Source organism: Onthophagus taurus, chromosome 1 (genome assembly GCF_036711975.1).
Source record: "Onthophagus taurus isolate NC chromosome 1, IU_Otau_3.0, whole genome shotgun sequence".
In the NCBI taxonomy this organism is placed as follows: Eukaryota; Metazoa; Arthropoda; class Insecta; order Coleoptera; family Scarabaeidae; genus Onthophagus; species Onthophagus taurus.
Genome location: NC_091966.1, coordinates 6,410,873 through 6,433,587, shown reverse-complemented (window position 1 = coordinate 6,433,587; position 22,715 = coordinate 6,410,873). Strand labels below are relative to the sequence as shown.

Sequence of the window (22,715 nt, the reverse complement as noted above, 5' to 3'; positions counted from 1 at the left end):
AGTATGTACATAAAAACGCAATTCCAAAAATGTATTTGCTCACAGTTGGAATTGCGTTTTCTTATGGTAATCTTAAGAACTTCACAAAGTAATTAAGACTACCCATAAAATAAATAAAAAATAAATACGTGCTTAACATAAAAGATTTAAAAAGAAATTGTTGATTTTTGTATTTTTTGTTGATCACATAATAGCTTTTTTCCTCAATTTTTACAACGTATTGCACAAAAATTTTCAATCAATTTATCGTTATAACTTCAACTTCGAAAGATGCTTCGAAAATTATCATTTATTGCGTCATTGCTCGTCCTGTATATCCGTTTTCTTTATAATGCCTCGATTCTCGAACTAATTGATCAATATTTTTATGTTCAGAATTCGTCCCCAACAAAGCTGTATGTAACCTTGAAGCTAACCAGCACATAACAAACGCAGACATGAACAATAAACAACCCAAAATCGTCGCAATCACTAAAAATGTACTACAAGAACTTTCTAACGCAGCGGATTTATGGAAAAATTCGCTTGGCATTAAAACTGAATACTCTATGTTATCGCTAAATTTAGTGAATTGTGTGGTGTCGTTGTACTTCTTTGTTAATGCTTGAGGGTCGGTGATTTCTCTTCTTTTTCTTCCGTGGCCAGAAGTGTCGTGCATTCCTAAACAGTATTCCGGTTCGCAATCACCCTCATCCATACAAGCTTTAATTTGAGAATGAATCCATAAAGTTGAGCGTTCTTTCATTGTACTTAATAAGAAGGCTTCGAAATCTAAGAAAACTTCGTTGTATTTTTCTCTGTATCGTGTGGGTTGATGTGGGATTATTGATGTAAATTCAGCATTTTTGCATCTAAAATTATTAAGTTATTAATGTTTTATTAAGTTAATTAATTATTGATACATACCCACTTTTCACCAAAGAAACACTTCCTGGTCTATGTGGATCATCTGGATCGGGACTAACAGTAACTTCCATAAGTTTAACATATTTCCATGCTGAATCTGGATTAATTCTAGCTCTTAATTGCAATTTGGTTCCAATAGGGACTGCTTGATCAACAGGTAATTCGTTATTAACGTTACTAATTCGTGCTGGTGCTTCTTTATAAAGAGCTACTTCGTATTCTAATCTTCCGGGGGATTCTTCAACAACCCCCGATACTCTAGCACCGGCTGGAAAGCTCCCAGCGAATCCCGCAGCTTTATTTTCAATAATCGTTTTTTCAGGAGGTTTGCACATAATGATTAATTCTTGATCAGATTGCATAACAACACCGGGAAATTGCGGAAACCAAACTCTTACATGAACGTACCCCTAAAAAATTATTTTGGATTATATTTGGATTATTAAATCATTTTTGAACGTACATTTCGTTTTAAAACTCCACATCGGGTAAAATCGGTAATTCTTAATAAATACTTTAATCCGTTTGGATCTTTTAAATCTTGCTTAATTTGGCATACACTATTTCTTTCAGGATCAACGTCTCTATCATCCGCGAATAGAGGGTTACCTTTAAAATGTTCCGGTTTTTTTAATATTGCCACAATTGAATCTCTCGCTTCTTCTCCAGCACTTTCAGCAAAAGTACATTGAATATCACTTACTAAAAATAATAAAAATAAATAAAGTTGTAAAAAATACAGTACAACCTCGATATAACGGATTAATATGGGGAAGGGAATGTTCGATATAACCAAAAGTGCGTTGTATGAATAATTTTATTGCACATAAATTCAAGCTATTCACACCGTTGCGTTCAGTCTTCTTCTTCTTCTTCTACTTTTGACTAGGGATCTATCCCTGTTTGTTAAGCCTCATGTTTGGACTTTACTCAGCAGACGAGGAGAATAAGCTCTGTACCCATCTCTTGGGCTGTCGTCATTGTGTATTTTTTCCTTTCAGTCGTTCATACATGCATATTCTGCCAATCTCTTCGCATCCATTCTTTCCACATGCTCGTTCTACCCTTTCTTTCTTACTTTTGTCCATTTTACTATATCCTATATGTTACATCTTTCTCTGATAGATGTGTTGGTCTGCCTATCTTGCAGTGTCACATTCAACATGGATCTCAAGACTTTTCCATCTCTATCACCCTCATCCTCTGTTTAGAGGAAAAACAATAATGACCAGTTTCAAACCGCAATAACTTTTGAACGTATTGCTCGATGTGAATAAGGTCTAACATTTTAGGGCTCTTTAATTTCAGCTTCCATATCAACTTCTTGGATTAGATCTTTCAACAGTTTGTGATATTTCAATAATTCTCTAAGTTTATAGCATCTATTGCTTCCTGCTCTGTGTTCTTCCGAAACACAGTCTAGACATTTCGTAGGGTTAGAGGAGTTCTTGTTCTTGTGTACTTCTTTTCCACAATTGTAGCACTTACTTGATCTGTCTTCTCCCGTACAATTCTTTGCTAAATGTAGTGGGGGGTAAATCTTCCATTTGGCATATTGCAAAACCCACCCTAATTCTCTTCTCTTTTAATAATCTCTTGGCTGCTTCCCTATCCAACTCTACTGTTAAACCAAGTATATTTTCTGCGTATGGGCGCATCGAATTTATACTGCATTCAGTTTTGGTGATACTACCAATTTTTTTTTTGCATAATATGCCTAACTTCTTGCTGTTTTGTTCCTATCTTCATGCCTTTTGTATGTATTACTTTCGTCTTCTTTTCTTTCCTCACTCATCACTTGCTGACGGTCTGCCCTTAATCAGAATTAATATTTTCTGTATTAACTTTATTATTATTATTGCTGCCGGGCTGAGGGAAGCAGCCCCTCTCGTTACCGCGACCTTTAAGATCTATTGCAACTTTAGCCCTCTAAAAGTTTAGGATAAATGTAGGTCTTTGATGAACCTTAGTATTGCTCTGAGGTCTTGAACCTTTATGTCGGTAGGTGTCAAGAGAGTTTTACCGAAAATGTTGTGTCTTACTCGGCTTCTGGCGACGCAATTGCACAGTATATGTTCAGCTGTTTCTGATTCGTCGTTGCAAAGTCGACAAGTTTTATCTTCAGCTTGTCCAATATGGAAGAGGTGGTATTTTAGGGGTGCATTTTAGGTAACCTGAGAGCGTCCTTAGATCCCCTTTGCTGAGGCATAAAACATCTTTGGTTTTGTTTTGCCGAAATACTTCTTGCAAAGATTATTTTTAGTTTTTAATAACAAATGGTCAGACACGCCATTTCTGCATTTTGTTCGCTCTCGAGAAGAAGAAAAATAATACAAGAAATAAATAATCCAGCCCATTTGTTATTAAAAACTAAAAATAATCTTTGCAAGAAGCATTTTGACCTTAGCACCTAAGAAGGAAATAATATATTATAAATGTACTACATAACCTAACAAAACAAGACGATAGTCTTCGAAGATGGCGTAGATCGTCGAAACGCGTCAGGCACAGTTTACAATAAAAATACCAATAAAAGCAAAAGATATACTTCTAATTATTTCATATATATATATTGGTAACAAGGATCCACACCATGTATGATTATTTGTTTTAGGTGTTTTTTTTGTAGTTTACAGCCAGGTTGGGGTCCAATGAAGGGCGTGTTCGCTGCTTCTTTGGCCAGCTTGTCCGCCTTCTCATTGCCCTCAATGTTGCTGTGATCGGGAACCCACCATAGGGTAACATCATTGCCCCTAGCGAGTTCTCTCAGGTTGCTGGTACAATCTCTGATCAGTGCGGAGTCACACGTGTAGGCCTGAATTGCCTTTAAGGCGGCCCGACTGTCTATGAAAATGTTTATGGATGCACCTTTCTGTCCCATTTGTAGGTTCTAAGCGATGCAGAAGTTTATTTCTGCTTGAAAAATGGTTCTGTCCGAGCTAAGGAGTAATTTCATGCGGTTATTTGATCCACTAATTCCCATGCCTACTCCAGATTCAACTGTCTTTGAAGCATCTGTGTACCAGACAAGGGCTTCTCTTTTTAATTGAGGCCCACCCTTTGTCCAATCATCCCTGCTTCTAAATATGACCTTATACGGCTGGTTGAAGTTGTATTCTGTCGGTATAAGGTCCGTTTTAATTTCAATCAGGTGATTTAGACATGGGTCCTTGCGGATTTCGAGGTATCCTCTGAGGTTACCCTGCATCAATTTGAGTGTAGAAACTGTTTTCAGTGATAAGGCACTTGAAGCTGCCTCCTTTTGTATATATAAATGGAGTGGTGTGAGACCGAGCAAGGCTTCCAAAGCAGATGGACAAGATCTCATTGCACTCGTTATAATAAGACATGCTAACCGCTGGATTTGTGCCAGTTGTTGTGCTGTCTTATGTTTTGTTTTTGGCAACCAAACCAATGAGGCGTAGGCGACCATGGGTCTGATTATTACTACGTAGGCCCAATGATTCGTGGTTTGAGACCCCAGTTCCTTCCTAGGAGTTTGCGGCAGATCTGGTTTGCCATGGTGGCCTTTCTCCTCACCTTATCTAAGTATGAGTTAAAGTTTAGTTTACTGTCTAGTATACCACTAGGTAGTTAACTTCTGTTTTGAGGTTAATAGTTCTGCTTTCAATGCAGGGTGCTTTTATTTGTAGCTTCCTTCTCCGAGTGAAAGAGACTATTTTGAATTTATTTGGATTGATGCTGAGCCCATTGCTTCTACACCAAGTACTGGTGAGTAGTAGGGCTTTCTGTATTAGTTGAGTTATGATTGTATCATATTTACCTCGGATTGTGATTACCAGGTCATCAGCATACCCCTGAATCTTGAATCCATTTTTTGTTAGGGTGTTCATCAAGTCATCAACTACCAGGCACCATAATAGAGGTGATAGCACTCCCCGTTGCTTTTAACATGGATATACACCATTTGATTGTCGACGGATGTATGTCTTTTACGTTTAGAGCCTTCTCTATGGATTTATAGGAGGTGTTATCAAAAGCACCCTCTATGTCTATGAAAGCACATAGGGCTATCTCTTTGGTTGCAATTGCCTCCCCTAAAGTGCTAGTCAAAGCATGGAGAGCAGTAATTATTGATTTTGCTTTCTGGTAAGCATGTTGGCTAGGGTGGAGTGAATTAGTGACAAACACTCCATTCCTAAGGTATTGATCTATTAGGTATGAAGACCACCTTTACATTCCTCCATAGTGTGGGTATATAGCTAAGGCTGTAGCTAGCTATATATAGGGATATTATTACTGGGAGGAGGTCTTTTAAGCCTTTTTGCAGAAAAATAGGCAGAATTCCATCTCCTTCAAGCGATTTTAGGGGCTTGAAATTAGAAATAGCCCACCTTACTCTGTTGGGTGTAAAAATGTTCCCAGCTATGCTGCGAACCCTACCTGATGGACTCGTTATGTCCACTACTTCAGGGACGGCATCTGCGTGGGGGCAGACTTTTGAGGAAGGGAAGTGTGTATTCAGTAAGAGCTCCAACGATTCCTTAGCATCCTCAGTGTATTTACCGTCTTGTTTGCATAGGTGGCCTAGATCAGTGTTGTGATCTTTTGCCAAGATCGTATGTAGACGAGCAACTGTAGGCGTATTGTCTATCTCCTCCAACTCATCTGTATCCTCATCAGTTCCTTCCATTCTTTTTCTTTTTTTACTATCTCCTTCTCTATTAAGTGATACTTCCCATATACTGTTTCTGCTACTACTAAAAGACCTGCCTGTTTTTTGATTTTATTAAAAAGTGTGAATAGTCGATCATAAAGTGCTTATCCACCGGCTTTAACATTTCATTCGTAATTAAATCAGGACCTGGGCTATTTCTATTTTCAGTTTTTCAATGAAAAATATACCACAATCTAACTCTGAATAACAATTAAAACTAGAACTAACACTAGCGGGGATCGTTATGTTGAGGTTATATGTATTGTATTTTAATTGATTGAATCTCACCTTCATAATCTTGGGCATTTAAAACCTGAAACAAAAAATTGAAATTAAATTAAATTGAATAAAAAATAATTTTATCAATGCAAATTTTCCATTTCATTCAAATTCCTTTGAAATGAAATCACGAGAGTTAGCGAAAGCATTTATCGTGATTTAGCAGAAATGCTATTATTGAAACTCCAATAGCTCATTACATCTAATGACTTCTGGATAACGTTCCAAAGATTTTTGCGTACAATAATGCGCGGAAATCTTCGGCTTTCAAGTAATTTAGTATTCAATTCCGTTAAGAAATTGCAAGAAAATTTAAGTAATTTTATTAAATTAACTTCTTACTTAAAGTGTTATGATTAAATTTTAGGATAAGTTTACTTTTCAAAGTTTTTGTTTGAATCATTGAGTCATGCCAATTGATTAAAGCTGTTGACCGGATTTTTTTTGTACATTAATCAATCCCGTCTGGCGTCTGTAAGGTTATAAGAAGATCCGCTAACTTATTCACCGTTCGATAAATTAATAACTCGTTTTGAAACCGAAGAAGTGGAAGAAGAAGAAAATGCCTTATTTGACTCGAAACGGGATAATGGGACAGTTAGGTATGTTGAAGCAGATTTCCACTTGGTGTCGTCATTAGCATCGAATGGTTTTACTCACTGCAGTTAGTCTTCATCAGAACATGACCGTGATTTACTTTATTTACTTCGCACATTATTTATTCTACTATTTATTGGGTCACCATAAAATTATCATAGTTGTTTAAAACCCACATTCCTAATAGATTAATTTGTAAAATTTATTATGGCGATAAACCTAAATCAAACTTTGTAACACGCAATCATAAAGCCGTTTAAAACTCAATATAACTCAATATAATATAACTGTATTCTTTAGTGACGGTGTGTTGTCGCAATTTGTTATATAATAATCGTTTGGCGGTCGTTTCACGGTAAAAACATCACGAGAAGAACCCACCAGAATCAACAACCACTCGAAGCAGATGTCATCACGCCTTTTTGTTGAAAGAAAAACGAACGAGTTCACTTTTAACTTCGCGATTGAAGAGTATACGGTGTGTTCGAACCGCTACTTCGAAAAAAAAAACATCTCGGATAACAGTCTTCCTTTTAACTGTCTCCTGGGAAACGTTTAAAGAGTTCGGTTTTAAAAACGAATGACCGTCAGCGATAAGTTTCTTAATACCAGTACCATTTGGTGTTAAGATAAAGTGTTACTTGTAAAATCCGTCGTTCAAACGTGATCGCAATAATAGATATCGTTTTTAAGATAATTAACAACATGTATGGTCTATCTATAACAGTGGTGTCCATAACGTCGATCGCCAAGAAAATCATGAATCTGAAATATCTAATATCTGGGTCTCAGAGCAAAAAAAAAGGAAGGTTACTTTAAACCCTTCGGTCGATATTGGCAAGACATTTATATAAAAAGTCGATTTTGATCAAAAATTAGTGGACACTACTGCTCTAAATCGATTAAATGTCAAAATTGTTGATTTTCGAAAATTAACTCAATCATAACTCAAAAACTAAAAGCGATGGGGAAATACTTTTTATACATAAAACCTTAGTAATGGGCCATAAAGACTAAATCCATAACAAGATTGAACCCAATTATTACCGTTTTTGATTTATAAGCACTAAATCGATTAAACATCAAAATATTGATTGATGAAAATTAACTCAAAAACTAAAAGCGATGGGGAAATACTTTTTATACATAAAACCTTAGTAATGGGCCATAAAGACTAAATCCATAACAAGATTGAACCCAACTATTACCATTTTTTATTTATAAGCTCTAAATCGATTAAACATCAAAATTGTTGATTTTCGAAAATTAACTCAATTATAACTCAAAAACTAAATGCGATGGGGAAATACTTTTTATACATAAAATCTTAGTAACGGGCCATAAAGACTAAATCCATAACAAGATTGAAACCAATTATTAAGATTTTTTATTTATAAGCTCTAAATCGATTAAACATCTAAATTGTTTTCGAAAATTAACTCAATTATAACTGAAAAACTAAAAGCTATGGGGAAATACTTTTTATACATAAAACCTTAGTAATGGACCATAAAAACTAAATCCATAACAAGATTGAACCCAATTATTACCATATTTTATTTATAAGCTCTAAATCGATTAAACATCAAAATTGTTGATTTTCGAAGATTAACTCAATTATGACTCAAAAACTAAAAGCGTCGGGGAAATACTTTTTATACATAAAATCTTAGTAATGGGCCATAAAGACTAAATCCATAACAAGATTGAACCCAATTAGTACCATTTTTTATTTATAAGCTCTAAATCGATAAAACATCCACATTGTTGATTTTTGAAAATTTACTCAATCATAACTCAAAAACTAAAAGCGATGGGGAAATACTTTTTATACATAATACCTTAGTAATGGGCCATAAAGACTAAATCCATAACAAGATTGAACCGAATTATTACTATTTTTTATTTATAAGCTCTAAATCGATTAAACATCAAAATTGTTGATTTTCGAAAATTAACTCAATCATAACTCAAAAACTAAAAGCGACGGGGAAATACTTTTTATACATAAAACCTTAGTAATGGACCATAAAGATTAGATCCATAAAGAGATGGAACCCAATTATTACCATTTTTTATTTATAAGCTCTAAATCGGTTAAACATCAAAATTGTTGATTTTCGAAAATTAACTCAATTATAACTCAACAACTAAAGGCGATGGGGAAATACTTTTAATACATAAAACCTTAGTAATGGACCATAAAGACTAAATCCATAACAAGATTGAACCCAATTATTACCATTTTTTATTTATAAGCTCTAAATCGATTAAACATCAAAATTGTTGATTTTCGAAGATTAACTCGATTATGACTCAAAAACTAAATGCGTCGGGGAAATACTTTTTATACATAAAACCTTAGTAATGGGCCATAAAGACTAAATCCGTAACAAGATTGAACCTAATTATTACCATTTTTTATTTATAAGTTCTAAATCGATTAAACATCAAAATTGTTGATTTTCGAAAATTAACTCAATTATAACTCAAAAACTAAAAACGATGGAGAAATACTTTTTATACATAAAACCTTAGTAATGGGCCATAAAGACTAAATCCATAACAAGATTGAAACCAATTATTACCATTTTTTATTTATAAGCTCTAAATCGATTAAACATCAAAATTGTTGATTTTCGAAAATTTACTCAATTATAACTCAAAAACTAAATGCGATGGGGAAATACTTTTTATACATAAAACCTTAATAATGGACCATAAAGACTAAATCCATAACAAGATTGACCCCAATTATTACCATTTTTTATTTATAAGCTCTAAATCGATTAAACATCAAAATTGTTGATTTTCGAAAATTAACTCAATTATAACTCAAAAACTAACAGCGATGGGTAAATACTTTTTATACATAAAACCTTAGTAATGGGCCATAAAGACTAAATCCATAACAAGATTGAAACCAATTATTACCATTTTTTATTTATAAGCTCTAAATCGATTAAACATCAAAATTGTTGATTTTCGAAAATTAACTCAATGATAACTCAAAAACTAAAAGCGATGGGGAAATATTTTTTATACATAAAACCTTAGTAATGGACCATAAAGACTAGATCCATAAAAAGATTGAACTCATTTATTACCATTTTTTATTTATAAGCTCTAAATCAGTGGTGACCATAACGTCGATTGCCAAAAAAATCATGAATCTGAAATATCTATATCTGGGCCTCAGAGCAAAAAAAAGGAAGCTTACTTTAAACCCTTCGGTCGATCTTGTCAAGACATTTATATAAAAAGTCGATCTTGATCAAAAATTAGTGGACTACACTGATCTATAATAAGAATCAAAAGAGAATTAAAAAAACAAATTTGTTAAGAAATCTAATTAGGTTTACAAAAAGGAAAATTAAAATTCTTTGTTTAATTTAATTTTTTTTCTATGTAAGAATCGTTTTCTTGTATAAAATATACATTAGTTGTACTTTATTACCTAGAAACTCATTGAAACTTAATAGAAATATTCAAGATAGAAAAATTTTACCGATCAACAGTGCGTGAAAAGTCTTTAAAATGAACGGATTATTTGCGTAGCGAGACTAAAACCATTAACGTTTGAAATAAGTAGAGTAAGCAATATAGAAAAAGTTTGTAAGGACTACTTTTTTGCATTTGAAATATATTCAAAATAGTTGCAAAATAGTAGCATTCCAGTTAGCAATTTAAAAGAAATAATCTGTATCGAAAGTAACAAAAAATAGTAATAAGGTAATATTTAAAGATGCTTACGCAAAAATAGTTAAAGTTGAAAGGATGATAATGTCAGGGCAAACGAATTATACTGGATTATATACATTTAATACTTATGAATGAAGTTAATAAAGATACAATGTTAACATAAACGAGATTGAATCTTAATCTAAAAACTGTACAGAATGTGAAAGAATTGTGAGTGAAATCTGCAGAAAAGCACAACAAACCACAACATTATTTGGACAACTCAATGGAAAAGCTGAGACAACGAATAATACGTTGATGGAGCAACTGCATTTGTGATACAGTTAATGAAGGTATTTTAATTGGAGTTGTGCTTATTCATTTCATGGAGAAGATTTTGCAAAAAGATTTCTGGTTAAGAGGTTGAAGAAGAAATTGAAGTCTAAAAGTGGTGAAAACATTTTCAAATATTTATTTCTCTTTTATTAATATAAGAAAAATTATTTACAAATATTTGCAGCATCACGCGCCTTGAAGTTGGGCTCATCCGTATGCTGTAAGCTATGTTGTATGCTGCATCATCGTCTAACCATTGTAATGTGGGGTGAATGTTCTTAAAGAAATCTTATGATTGTGTTCTATGATTGGTGTATTTTTATCTTTCTTTTCTATTCTTGCTTAGTCTTGTGCTGGGGTGTCAACGAACTGTCTTCTCGGTTTACGAACACCCTTACTCAAAAGCAGAAAAACTGATGTTTCCTTCACGTTATCGCATAATTTCAAAACATCGGGAATTTTTCTTCTTTTCGAACACATATTGGATAGTCAATTTAAATACTTGCATTAAAAGAACCACCGAGTTAGTTTGGACTTTTGGTTGCAAGGAATTTTTAATCATAACAGACTACATCTATCGGTTCTTTGATTATGAGGCATGGTTTGATTTTGCAGTTAGGTTCGAAAATGCTTCTTGCTCAAAATAATAATTTTCTTGGGTTTAGCACTCTTGACTCCAATAATTTTCCTGCAATTTTCCTTTTCCTGATACAGAGTTACTGTAATGACCTTGACTCTGGTTTTGTAGGTTGTTGGTACTTTTCTTTCTGACATCCATTTGAATGATTTCTTGTCATAAAGCAAGTCTGTCAATAGTAGTGAATGGTAGTGTAGTAGAGAAAAGCCCACAGACTCAGAAACTTTCGTAACTCATTAACATTATGGCTTGAGTTTGGTATGACGAAAGCCGTCAAGTGTTTATATTCTTTTACCATAGCGATCCAATTTTAACCCAAAATAAAAATTTCAGAGTATTGCTGACATCTTGTAACTTATCGAAGTTGATGGGAAGAGTCGCCGATTCATACCACCGGGGAAGAGTAGTTTTTTTGGACTTATTAACTTTATTTTACTAGGCTTTGGTTTGAGTCGAATAGCGGTATGGAAAGATTGAAGTGTTAAAATAAGCAACGCATGAAAGTCTCCGGAAACGCAGTGAAGGCATGTTGTATATGTATTGCAATATTTATGGCCAGACTCTCTATCGTATGGGTTCTGTGTTACTGTTAGAGATGTTTCAATACTTGAATATTGGCTACATTTTAATCAAACAACTTTTGTTACAAAATAGTTTAAGTGCCTACTTCATTTTAACTAGGCATTTCAGTAAAAATCGTAATTGACTGCTTTTATGGGGCAGCAAAAGCTACAAAATAAAGTGTTGTTAAATTCTATTAAGAAAATCTAAAATAAAACTTTCTACTTTCTCAGTGAAAATTAATTCAATGCCATTTCGATTTAAGTAGATATCAATACGCATCAATTCATGCTGATTAAATTTCTTTGGATTTCTGTTTCTTATTCTATTGAAATGATCGCAATTTAAATTTTTTTCGAAATCTTTTACTATCGAATCGCTCCATTTCGCGGTTCGACCGCAATCTTAGAAGACATTTCCATGTTCAGAAAATAAAAAAAAATGTCTTCTGGCCTAGTGAGCCAGATCTCCTCTGGCAATGTTTCCGCGAAACCGCTGGGTCGGTGCCCATCGTAAATCAAGTTAGACGACAGGCAACAGTGGAAAGGAGGCACCGAGAGCCGTCGCTAAAGCTACCAAGATTAATATCTATCCACTTCATTTACCATATCTAGCTATTATTTACACATTCATATCTCATCATTATACCTGACCTTTTAACTCCTACTGTAAACTCTACATTCGTTCAGATACGTTTTAAATGTAATTGAACATATAGATTTATTGATAAAAGTGAATGTGCGTCTCACTAGGTCGCGAATATGGGCCGAAAAGATAGATAGCATAGCTGAGCCACAGATAATCGTCTGCGGAAGTAGGTGCCGTAAATTTTGTGTTGGAAAGTAACCAACTTACTTTACAGCTGCGGAGGCTGTAAAACAAGGGTTACGATCTTTAAATCCAACGGGATTTTTACGATATCGTTTTTTATAGTAGTGTTATTGAAAAATTATAAACCTATTTCTAACTAATAAGAGCAAAGTCATGAACAGAATCATGTGTAATTTATTATCTAAAAATAAACACAAAGAAGATGTAATATTATATAAAACGAAGAAATATACAATGCTAAGAGAACTGTATGCAACAGCTGCTAATGCCTTATATACAGTTAAAAACTACAAAATAAGTTGAAAGAGGCACAACGCTGTATACCAGCTGTGCCAATGAATAAAAATGTTGAATGATAAAAAATAAATTTGTCTTCTTTATTTTCTGTCTAGACTTTAAAGTAAGAATGTTCTAATTGTTTTATCGACCCATTTAACATTGACAAACGACACCTATTACGTTAGAAGGTTTGTGTCATCGTAACGTTATGTAACTATTAACTGACTTAGAATACCGTTGTGGAACATACCGATTACATGTCGATGTTCACTAAAGCACCACTGATTTATTCTTGTACTAGACGGGGTCAAAAGATTCAGCCGCTAATTATCATATTTAACATATGTAATCGCCGGTTTTCGCTTCGGTTTGATTATGGTAATAACCGAACATAATCTCCATATTAATAAAAAAAGATTTTTTTTCATCCATTCTCTCAAAGCTTATCGCTAAATTCTCGTTTTCGCAACAAAGCAGAAAATTAAATGCTGATCATTATCTAATCACCTATAATGAGCATTTAATTTTTACTTTTTATCCTCAGTTATAAAGCTAATGTTAACGTAAGAAAACACTTAAAATTATTTAACTGTTGTTTTTTTTAACAGTTAAATAGTCTTGAGGCTAGAGGTTTATTGGAACCATAGGTACGGTATTTTCTCACTTACCTATGTTACTGACAAGTCATGTAAGAGTGGTAGACAAGTTCAGCAATTGACCTAGATGTTAACACCGCCCGTATATTTACCGGCTTTAACTGTTCGCGTGCAATTAAATGTTTTAATATCGGATGCGATTTGAATAATTATAATCGTTGTTAATGAGCGAAACCGTGGGTAATGTCGTCGGTTATTATCACGGTTAAGTTGTAATTACGATCGACGAAATCGATTTAATAGCAGTTAAAAGTTTCAAAGTAATTAAAGCAGATTTATGTGTTAATAAATCTATACAATATATTTTTATGGGGTAATATTTCCAAAATATCTGAAAATACAGGTAGACGAATAGGGAAGACTTTTTGGCTTTATGGAAAGATATCGATGCGCAATGCACACAGGTTAGGCTGAGATTTTGGCTGGAGGAAGCCATAGACGGCTTAGAGATCAATATTAGTAAGTCCAAGACATGATAATTTGTACGGAGACAGTTTGGAAAGTATGATTGAGCTCGCCTACCTGGGGACAGTGATTAATAGCGATTAGGACCATTCACAGGAATTAAGGTGTAGAATAGAGGAAGCAAGAGTCGCCTTCAACCAGATGAATAAACTGGTCAAAAGTCATAACGTTGGCATCGATATCAAAGTCAGATTCCTCAGTAAAAGTTTTTCATTGCTGTTCTATGGAGTAGAATCGTGGACATTGACCGAGACAACACAAAAAAGCCTCGAAGCTTTCGAAATGAGACTCTATAGAAGAGTAGTGAGAATTTCATGGGATGATATATGGTAACTAACAGGACAGTGAATGGATGATGGAGTGAATGGGGAAGGATTTGGAAGTAAAAAACATGATGAAGAGATGATCTTGGATATATTATAAAAAATAGATACAAATTCCGTTTTCTGAGATTTATCCTTCAACAACCCTAAATAAAGTTTTGAATAAAGTCAACCCGAAAAAGAAGTATATTTCTGGACAAAAGCATTAAGTGAGAATAACAATTACTGATCTGTAACTATAAAAATAAGTTGGTGTAATAAGAAGATTTTTCTTTTGGAAATTAGGATCACTCCTAACTAATCAATCGATGGAAACTTTGAGAAATCTTATGAAAAGTGTGACTTCAGATCAATTTTTATCTATAAATTACATTTAGCTTGGTTATTTACTTGCTATTAGACCTAATTCTTTCTAAAACTGTTGAAAATCATTGTTTTACGTTAAACAAGTTATAATTTTGAATTCAATTGTAGAAGCTACATTTGAAGCAACAACCGTTCCCTAGATTTGAAAGATTTTTTGGTGAAAAGCGCAGAAATTGGGCATGTCATCATTCTGCAGCTTGTAACATCTACTAGACCCAGTAAATTATAGTTTTGAATACAATTTTGAATTCTTTGTAGTATTTCACACAAAAAGAGTACTCTTTGTTAAAAGTTATATCATCAACCGTTCTAAAGTTACCGACAATTTTGCCCTAACACATACTGGTAACTTTAAATTTGAAGATAACCTCATTCTGCGTCCTGTGGCATTTACTCCACTATTTACATTACAATTTCGAGAGTATTTTTGAATTACTCGAAGTATTTTACGTCAGCTACTACTCTTAGTTAAAAGTTGTAAAGCTAACCGTTCCTATGATATGAATGATTTTTTAATAATAAACACCATTATAGAGGATATCATCATTCTGCAACCTGTAACATCTACTACACCAAGTATATTATAATTTTGAATACAATTTTGAATTCTGTAAAGTATTTCACATAAAAAAGGTACTCTTTGTTAAAAGTTATATCATCAACCGTTCAAAAGTTACCGACATTTTTGCCGTTACACATACTGGCAACTTTAAATCTCAAGATAACTTCATTCTGCGTCCTGTGATATTTACTCCACTGTCTACACTATAATTTCGATTGTATTTTTGAATTACTCGAAGTATTTTACGTCAGCTACTACTCTTAGCTAAAAGTTGTAAAGCTAATCGTTCCTATGATATGAATGATTTTTTGATAATAAACACAATTATAGAGGATATCATCATTTTTCAACTTGTAACGTCTACTACAGCAAGCAAATTATAATTTTGAATACAATTTTGAATTCTTTAAAGTATTTCACATAAAAAAGGTACTCTTTGTTAAAAGTTATATCATAAACCGTTCTAAAGTTACCGACATTTTTGCCCTAACACATCTGGCAACTTTAAATCTCAAGATAACTTCATTCTGCGTCCTGTGACATTTACTCCACCACCTAAATTATAATTTCGAGTATACTTTTGAATTATTTGAAGTATTTTACGTCAGCTACTACTCTTAGCTAAAAGTTGTAAAGCTAATCGTTCCTATAATATGAATGATTTTTTGATAATAAACACAATTATAGAGGATATCATCATTCTGCAACCTGTAACATCTACAACACCAAGTAAATTATAATTTTGAATACAATTTTTAATTCTTTGTATTATTTCATATAAAAAAGGTACTCTTTGTTAAAAGTAATATCATCAACCGTTCTAAAGTTACCGACATTTTTGCCCCAACACATACTGGTAACTTTAAATCTCAAGATAACTTCATTCTGCGTCCTGTGAAATTTACTCAACTACCTAAATTATAATTTCGAGTACATTTTTGAATTACTCGAAGTATTTTACGTCAACAACATTTAGTTAAAAGTTGTAAAGCTAATCATTCCTATGATATAAATGATTTTTTGATAATAAACACAATTATAGAGAATATCATCATTCTGCAACCTGTAACATCTACTACACCAAGTAAATTATAATTTTGAATACAATTTTGAATTCTTTAAAGTATTTCACATAAAAAAGGTACACTTTGTTAAAAGTTATATCATCAACCGCTTTAAAGTTACCGACATTTTTGCCCTAACACATACTGGCAACTTTAAATTTCAAGATAACTTCATTCTGCGTCTTGTGACATTTACTCCACCACCTAAATTATAATTTCGAGTATACTTTTGAATTACTTGAGGTATTTTACGTCAGCTACTACTCTTAGCTAAAAGTTGTAAAGCTAATCGTTCCTATGATATGAATGATTTTTTGCAAAATTTGTTTGATAACAGATGAATATTGAATTTTAATAAATATTTACACAACATTGAACCAAAGTAATTTCTCTTTTAATACCTTGATATCTATCAAAGATATAAGATATCATTAACAATATCAGATCGTTCGATAAAAGCAAATCAACCGTGAACCACGGTCAACGGCTACTGATGATATCAAGACGTCTTTAGTGTACCTTTCCGCTTTTATTTTATTCGTGGAACTAAATACGCGATAAATGATCGATTAAACTAGATTTCACGTTGATTAAATAGATTTCATGGTGACACGAGATGAATATTTTAGATCAACGTAAGATTTGAAAAGAATTTTATAAATCTTCACTATTTCTTTAAACGCTTTAATTTAATATCTTTAGTAATGATTTAATAACGGTGTTTACTGCAGATGATATGCGGAACAGAATAACAGAATCATTAATAATGTGGTTTATATGATAATAAAATGTATTAAGACGCTGGCTTACATCACAACCGTTAAATAAGAGATTTGAGGTTGTATTTAAATGGACATCTTTATACTATTAAAGTCAGCGTGATTATATACTAACGTGGATCACGGAATACTACATAAATGTTTTGACTTTTTGAAAGTGATTGAGAAATATTAACTTATATTGTTAGTTACACGATTATAAGTAACAATGCTATTTTCTTATATATTATGCGTTGTAAATCTTGTTATTAAAAGCAGATAATCACTTTGCTCTACATATAGAGTAATATATAAATACAAAAACAACATAAAATCTTTATAAGAGAACAGTTATAATTAGGAATAAATTAAGAAAGAAATATTAGAAAGATGTAATAAAATATGGAAACGTTTCTTCATTTACGATGCATAAAAAACAAAACTTAGATATAAAAGGAGAACAAGAATCTTCCGGCTTATGTGTGCGTCTATTAAAACGTATAATTAAATTGGATATAGATTCCTTGAATGTAGTAATAAAGTGAATTGAATAAATTCATCAGAAATCAAGTCTCTCCAAAGAATCTCCCTATCTAAAGCGACAAAATACAAGAAACCAGAAAATCAAACTAGTTTTTATTTAATCGTATACGTACGTAACAAAAATAAAGTCAAGTTCTCAGTCGGAAAATGTTCAATGACAACCATGCGAAGCAAAGAAAAGTAACAATGCAAGTGATGCGATAGATATTTATCAGAGATTGCGGCTGACGAAAAATTAAACAAAGAAGAAGAGATAACCAAGACTATTATTATTAGGCTTGATAAGATCGAGTCATCAACAACAAAGGTACAAGTTAGAAAACCAATTGCCAATAGTCTTCGTGTCATGACTTGGAATGCCAATGGGTTGCCACAACATAACGATACACTACGTGTATCCCGTGTTTGATTTAGATTCTGACCATTTTCCAATAATTATGGCAGTACCTAAGTCGAAACATCATAAAAAGAAGAAAATCTTATTTTGACAACTCAGATGACAAAGCATAACATGTTTAAAACCTTCTCAGAAGAAAATATAAACGCAAGAGGTTCACTGAAGACTTCTGTTGAAATTCCGAAAATTGCCAAAAATCCAAGAGCGGAAACTGTTACCCACTCGAGGTAAGAGAGTTAATAAGTAAAAATAGACGTGTTCGTGTACAATGGCAAATCACAAGGGATTCGCGAGAATAAATTAAATAAAATAGTGGGTAAAGTTCATAAACTCCTCTATATCAAGTAGCAGCCAGTTTCTATCTAAACGTGTATAACGCGTTTATTGATTATTCCTTGTGAAAAAGCACTAAAAGTCTAAATATACTCCTCCATGGTCCAATAAGAGAAGAAACCCAAGTTTCTTCTAAAGAAAGAATCTTTAGCAAGAAACTCTTCACAACATCTTTGCAGACTTTCCAGAAAAAAAACCTTTCAACCAAATATGTGCATTTCAAATACAAATCTGTAATACATGACGCTGACTGCTAGCGAACCAGAACGGATAGAATTTTTATCACCAAAGAAAGTAAATCACGAAATTAAGTATAATTTAAATACAAAAGCATTGGGATTCGGTTCTACTTAAACAACTACTCAGAAAGATAATCGTGAAGTTAATAAACATGTATCATGCTGCCTTAAGCTAAAATATGTCCTAGCTTTCTGGCAAATTGCAGAGGTCGTTATGATACTTAAATCAGGCAAATAACCAAACGATGTTTTCTCATACAGAGCAATTTCTCTGATACCAGTAATGTCAAAAATACTTGAAAAATTAGTGCTCAAAAGATTAACATCAATTCTTGAAGAAAGAGACATCATTCCATCACAAGTACATATAGGCTCTGATTTTGTTAAAAGGATTATTCTGACATTTCCAACTTGTAAGTCCAAATGTAAGTTTGTTGTTGATTAGAGTGGGGGTACATAAACTTGTTAATCAAACTTTGGCAGACTGTTATAAATTTCCTGCATGTCTTTCAGATATAGCCACTATTAAAACATTTTTAAGATTTTGAAAAGTTTATTTGTAATGTTATTAAAGTTAAGGCGCAATGTATGGAGTCTGTTAAAAAGAAATCTGAACGTGGTGAGTTTATGTTTATTGCAGTTATGTGATCTTTATAGGATAATAGTTCTATGGCAGTGTCTTTTCTGTAAATGTTAAAGGATAAGTTATTGGATGTTGTGATGTTTATTTCAATCTCTAGGTCAAGGTAATTGAGCTTAAAATTATTTTCCATTTCACTTATGAATTTTAAATTGCACAAGTTATTAATAATGTTTTCAAGGGCTGAGAGTTTTGCATTATTTCCATCATAAATCATAAAAATGTAATAAAATTTTATATTCATGTTAAAAAGAGTCATTTGTATTTTGACTAGCCATCTTCTTATTTATATTACTATTGCTATGTCTAGGACATAGATCATTGCTCTGCTATTTCGATCAGTGTGTTTTGAGTCTATGTTTTGCCATTATGATTTTCAAACTATTTCCTTCAGAATCAAACAAGAAAAAAAATTAATGTCATAAAATGTACTGGTTACTGGGCTCATGTATCTACACGCAAATTTTGATGCCTGTGTGGAACCTATATTCAGCTATGGGGGTGAACTGAAGAAAAAAAGGTTGCTATAATACAAAGGTTTCAAAATAAAGTACTTCACGGTATTGTCAAAAGCGCCAATTTATACTGAAATTTGTAAGTAGAGATGGTTGTCAGTGTGGTTTCACCACCACAAGAATGCCGAAACATTTCATGTATTTCTAGTTGTAGACTTAATACTAGTACTAGTGCTAGTGTTAGCTCTAGTTTTAGTTATTATTCAGCGTTAGATTGTTGTATATTTTTATTGAACTAAAACTAGAACTAACACTTGACACGACATCCAGGTTAGATCTTATGGGGAAACCTCTTATATTGATTTTCATCAAAATAATTACTCTATTAAATTGACTTGGAACATATATTACAGTGTTGTCTACTAATTTTTGATCAAGATCGCCTTTTTATATAAATATCTTGCCAAGATCGACCGAAGGGTTTAAAGTAACCTTCCTTTTTTTTTGCTCTGAGGCCTAGATATAGATATTTCAGATTCATTATTTTTTTGGCAATCGACGTTATAGTCACCACTGATTTAGAGCTTATAAATAAAAAATGGTAATAATTGAGTTCAATCTTTTTATGGATCTAGTCTTTATGGTCCATTACTAAGGTTTTATGTATAAAAAGTATTTCCCCATCGCTTTTAGTTTTTGAGTTATAATTGAGTTAATTTTCGAAAATCAACAATTTTGATGTTTAATCGATTTAGATCTTATAAATAAAAAATGGTAATAATTGGGTTCAATCTTGTTATGGATTTAGTCTTTATGGTCCATTACTAAGGTTTTATGTATAAAAAGTATTTCCCCATCGCTTTTACTTTTTGTGTTATAATTGAGTTAATTTTCAAAAATCAACAATTTTGATCTTTAATCGATTTAGAGCTTATAAATAAAAAATAGTAATAATTGGGTTCAATCTTGTTATGGATTCAGTCTTTATGGCACATTACTAAGGTTTTATGTATAAAAAGTATTTCCCCATCGCTTTTAGTTTTTGAGTAAATTTTCATCAATCAACAATTTTGATGTTTAATCGATTTAGAGCTTATAAATAAAAAATGGTAATAATTGGGTTCAATCTTGTTATGGATTTAGTCTTTATGGCCCATTACTAAGGTTTTATGTATAAAAAGTATTTCTCCATCGCTTTTAGTTTTTGAGTTATGATTGAGTTAATTTTCGAAAATCAACAATTTTGACGGCTAATCGATTTAAAGCAGTAGTGTCCACTAATTTTTGATCAAAATCGAAATCTTTTTATATAAATGTCTTGTCAAGATCGACCGAAGGGTTTAAAGTAACCTTCCTTTTTTTTTGTTCTGAGGCCCAGATATTAGATATTTTAGATTCATGATTTTTTTGGCGATCGACTCAAAACTGCTTTGCGATCGACGTTATTTACACCACTGATATATTAAGTATAAAGTGTTTTAAAAGATTTCTAGAAATAGTGGTGATAAAATTTCTTTTACTGCATTATAAAAATCAATAAATTCATTAATAAGAGTTAATAAAAATAACATAAAAAAGGAATTATTATAGAATCAATTTAACCTTTCGTAGATACTTTTTAATTTTAATTAGTTTTAATAATTTACGTGTAATAAATAGAACCATAAACCCTTTCTTATCCATCTTACAAGAAACCTCCTTTTAAAGGCAAAATTGCATCTTTTCCGTTCATAGCAAGTACTCATCATTTTTATGGAGTCACTTTACCGTTTTACATTGTTATATTTAGTGTTACAGTTACAATTTATAGGTTTTAAACTAAAATTGATTGTGTTCCAACAAGGATGTATGGTTATAAATATGTAATTTTATTGGATATTCTTATTTTAACCACAAGAAACATTATGAAAGTTAATTTACCTTATAAAGATGTGCAGTTACTTTAGTAATAGTATGTCAGGGAGTGTCAATTATATTATTAAACCATGAAATATAAAGCAATCATTAATTATAGTAATCTTTTTTTTTAGTTTTGTGAAGTTTAATTAATTAATTGATCATCGTTTTTAACCATGGAATTACGATTAATTACAATTTAATTATTTGTATAATTATATATACATTTTCTATCAATAGAAACAATGAAATCAATGATTGATTAATATACAAAAGCAATCAACTATGATTAATTGAGTATCCTTAAAAGCTTAAATCTCATGTTTATAGATTAGAATGATTAATTTTGTATCTAATCGTATTTAACATATTGAATAAAATTGTTCTCATTACCTGAATAAACAATCCAATTACAGTAACAGTAAAGAATTTTTTAAAGTCCTTTTGGTCCATCGTAAAAAATTGAATGATGCCAAATAAAATCACCAAAAAGATTTTCTTTCCAAAAAGTAAACGCTTTCCTCCCTTTTACTTTTCAAATATTGATTCAAAAAGCTTCTTTCCATGCGAAGAAAAACCGCAACGTTCCGCACTACAAAGTACAAAAAACGTTCTCGTAGAAGAACACGACCTCGTCAGTAGGAAGCCGGAGGAAAACTGTTCTTTGGAAGTTCTTGAACGTACACAAGCGCCGCGGAAGCTACCGGAGGCGGCGTCGTCATACTTTTCCGGAGGTCCTCCGACACGCGCTAACAATTTTTCGACCTGTTCCGTTTTGCTGGGCCCACTCTTCGCTCCAGTTAACCCCTTCTACCTTTACTCCACCACGCAAAACAAAATTGGTAACGTTTGTACTTTTCTTGTTGTTTTAAGTCTGTCTTCTTCTCACGTTTGGCCCGCTCGCGTTCGTTTTTCCACTCAAACCGGAGCGGAATTGTTTATTTACCGGAAACTTTAGTAGTTTCTAGGTGAATAGGTTCCGATTAGCACCATCATGGATCGACTTCTGTTCAATGGCCTACATACGACCTGCATCTAACCGCAAACTTGTATGCTAATAATCTGAGAGGTGAAATCGAAGAAAAAGCTAAAAAATAAAAATTATTATAATCTTAAAGTTCGATTTTTAGTAGTGAAATTCGAAAAGATACCAGATGGTCTAATTAGTGGCAGATGACGTTTGGTATCCCTAAGTACAAACGGAAGCGTTAAAGCTTAAACTTATTATATTAA

At 32.5% G+C, this 22,715-nt stretch overlaps 1 protein-coding gene across 1 annotated transcript; it reads right to left on the bottom strand.

The window, feature by feature from the left end:
• Window positions 1–216: 216 nt before the first annotated feature.
• Window positions 217–22,249, bottom strand: LOC111419317 (uncharacterized). The gene is made up of 5 exons (XM_023052094.2): window positions 21,876–22,249; window positions 5,873–5,897; window positions 1,370–1,608; window positions 907–1,316; window positions 217–851 (listed from the first exon to the last, which is right to left on the bottom strand). The coding sequence occupies exons 1-5, from the start codon at window positions 21,933–21,935 to the stop codon at window positions 290–292; spliced, it is 1,296 nt and encodes a 431-aa protein (XP_022907862.1). The 5' UTR covers window positions 21,936–22,249; the 3' UTR covers window positions 217–289.
• Window positions 22,250–22,715: the final 466 nt, after the last annotated feature.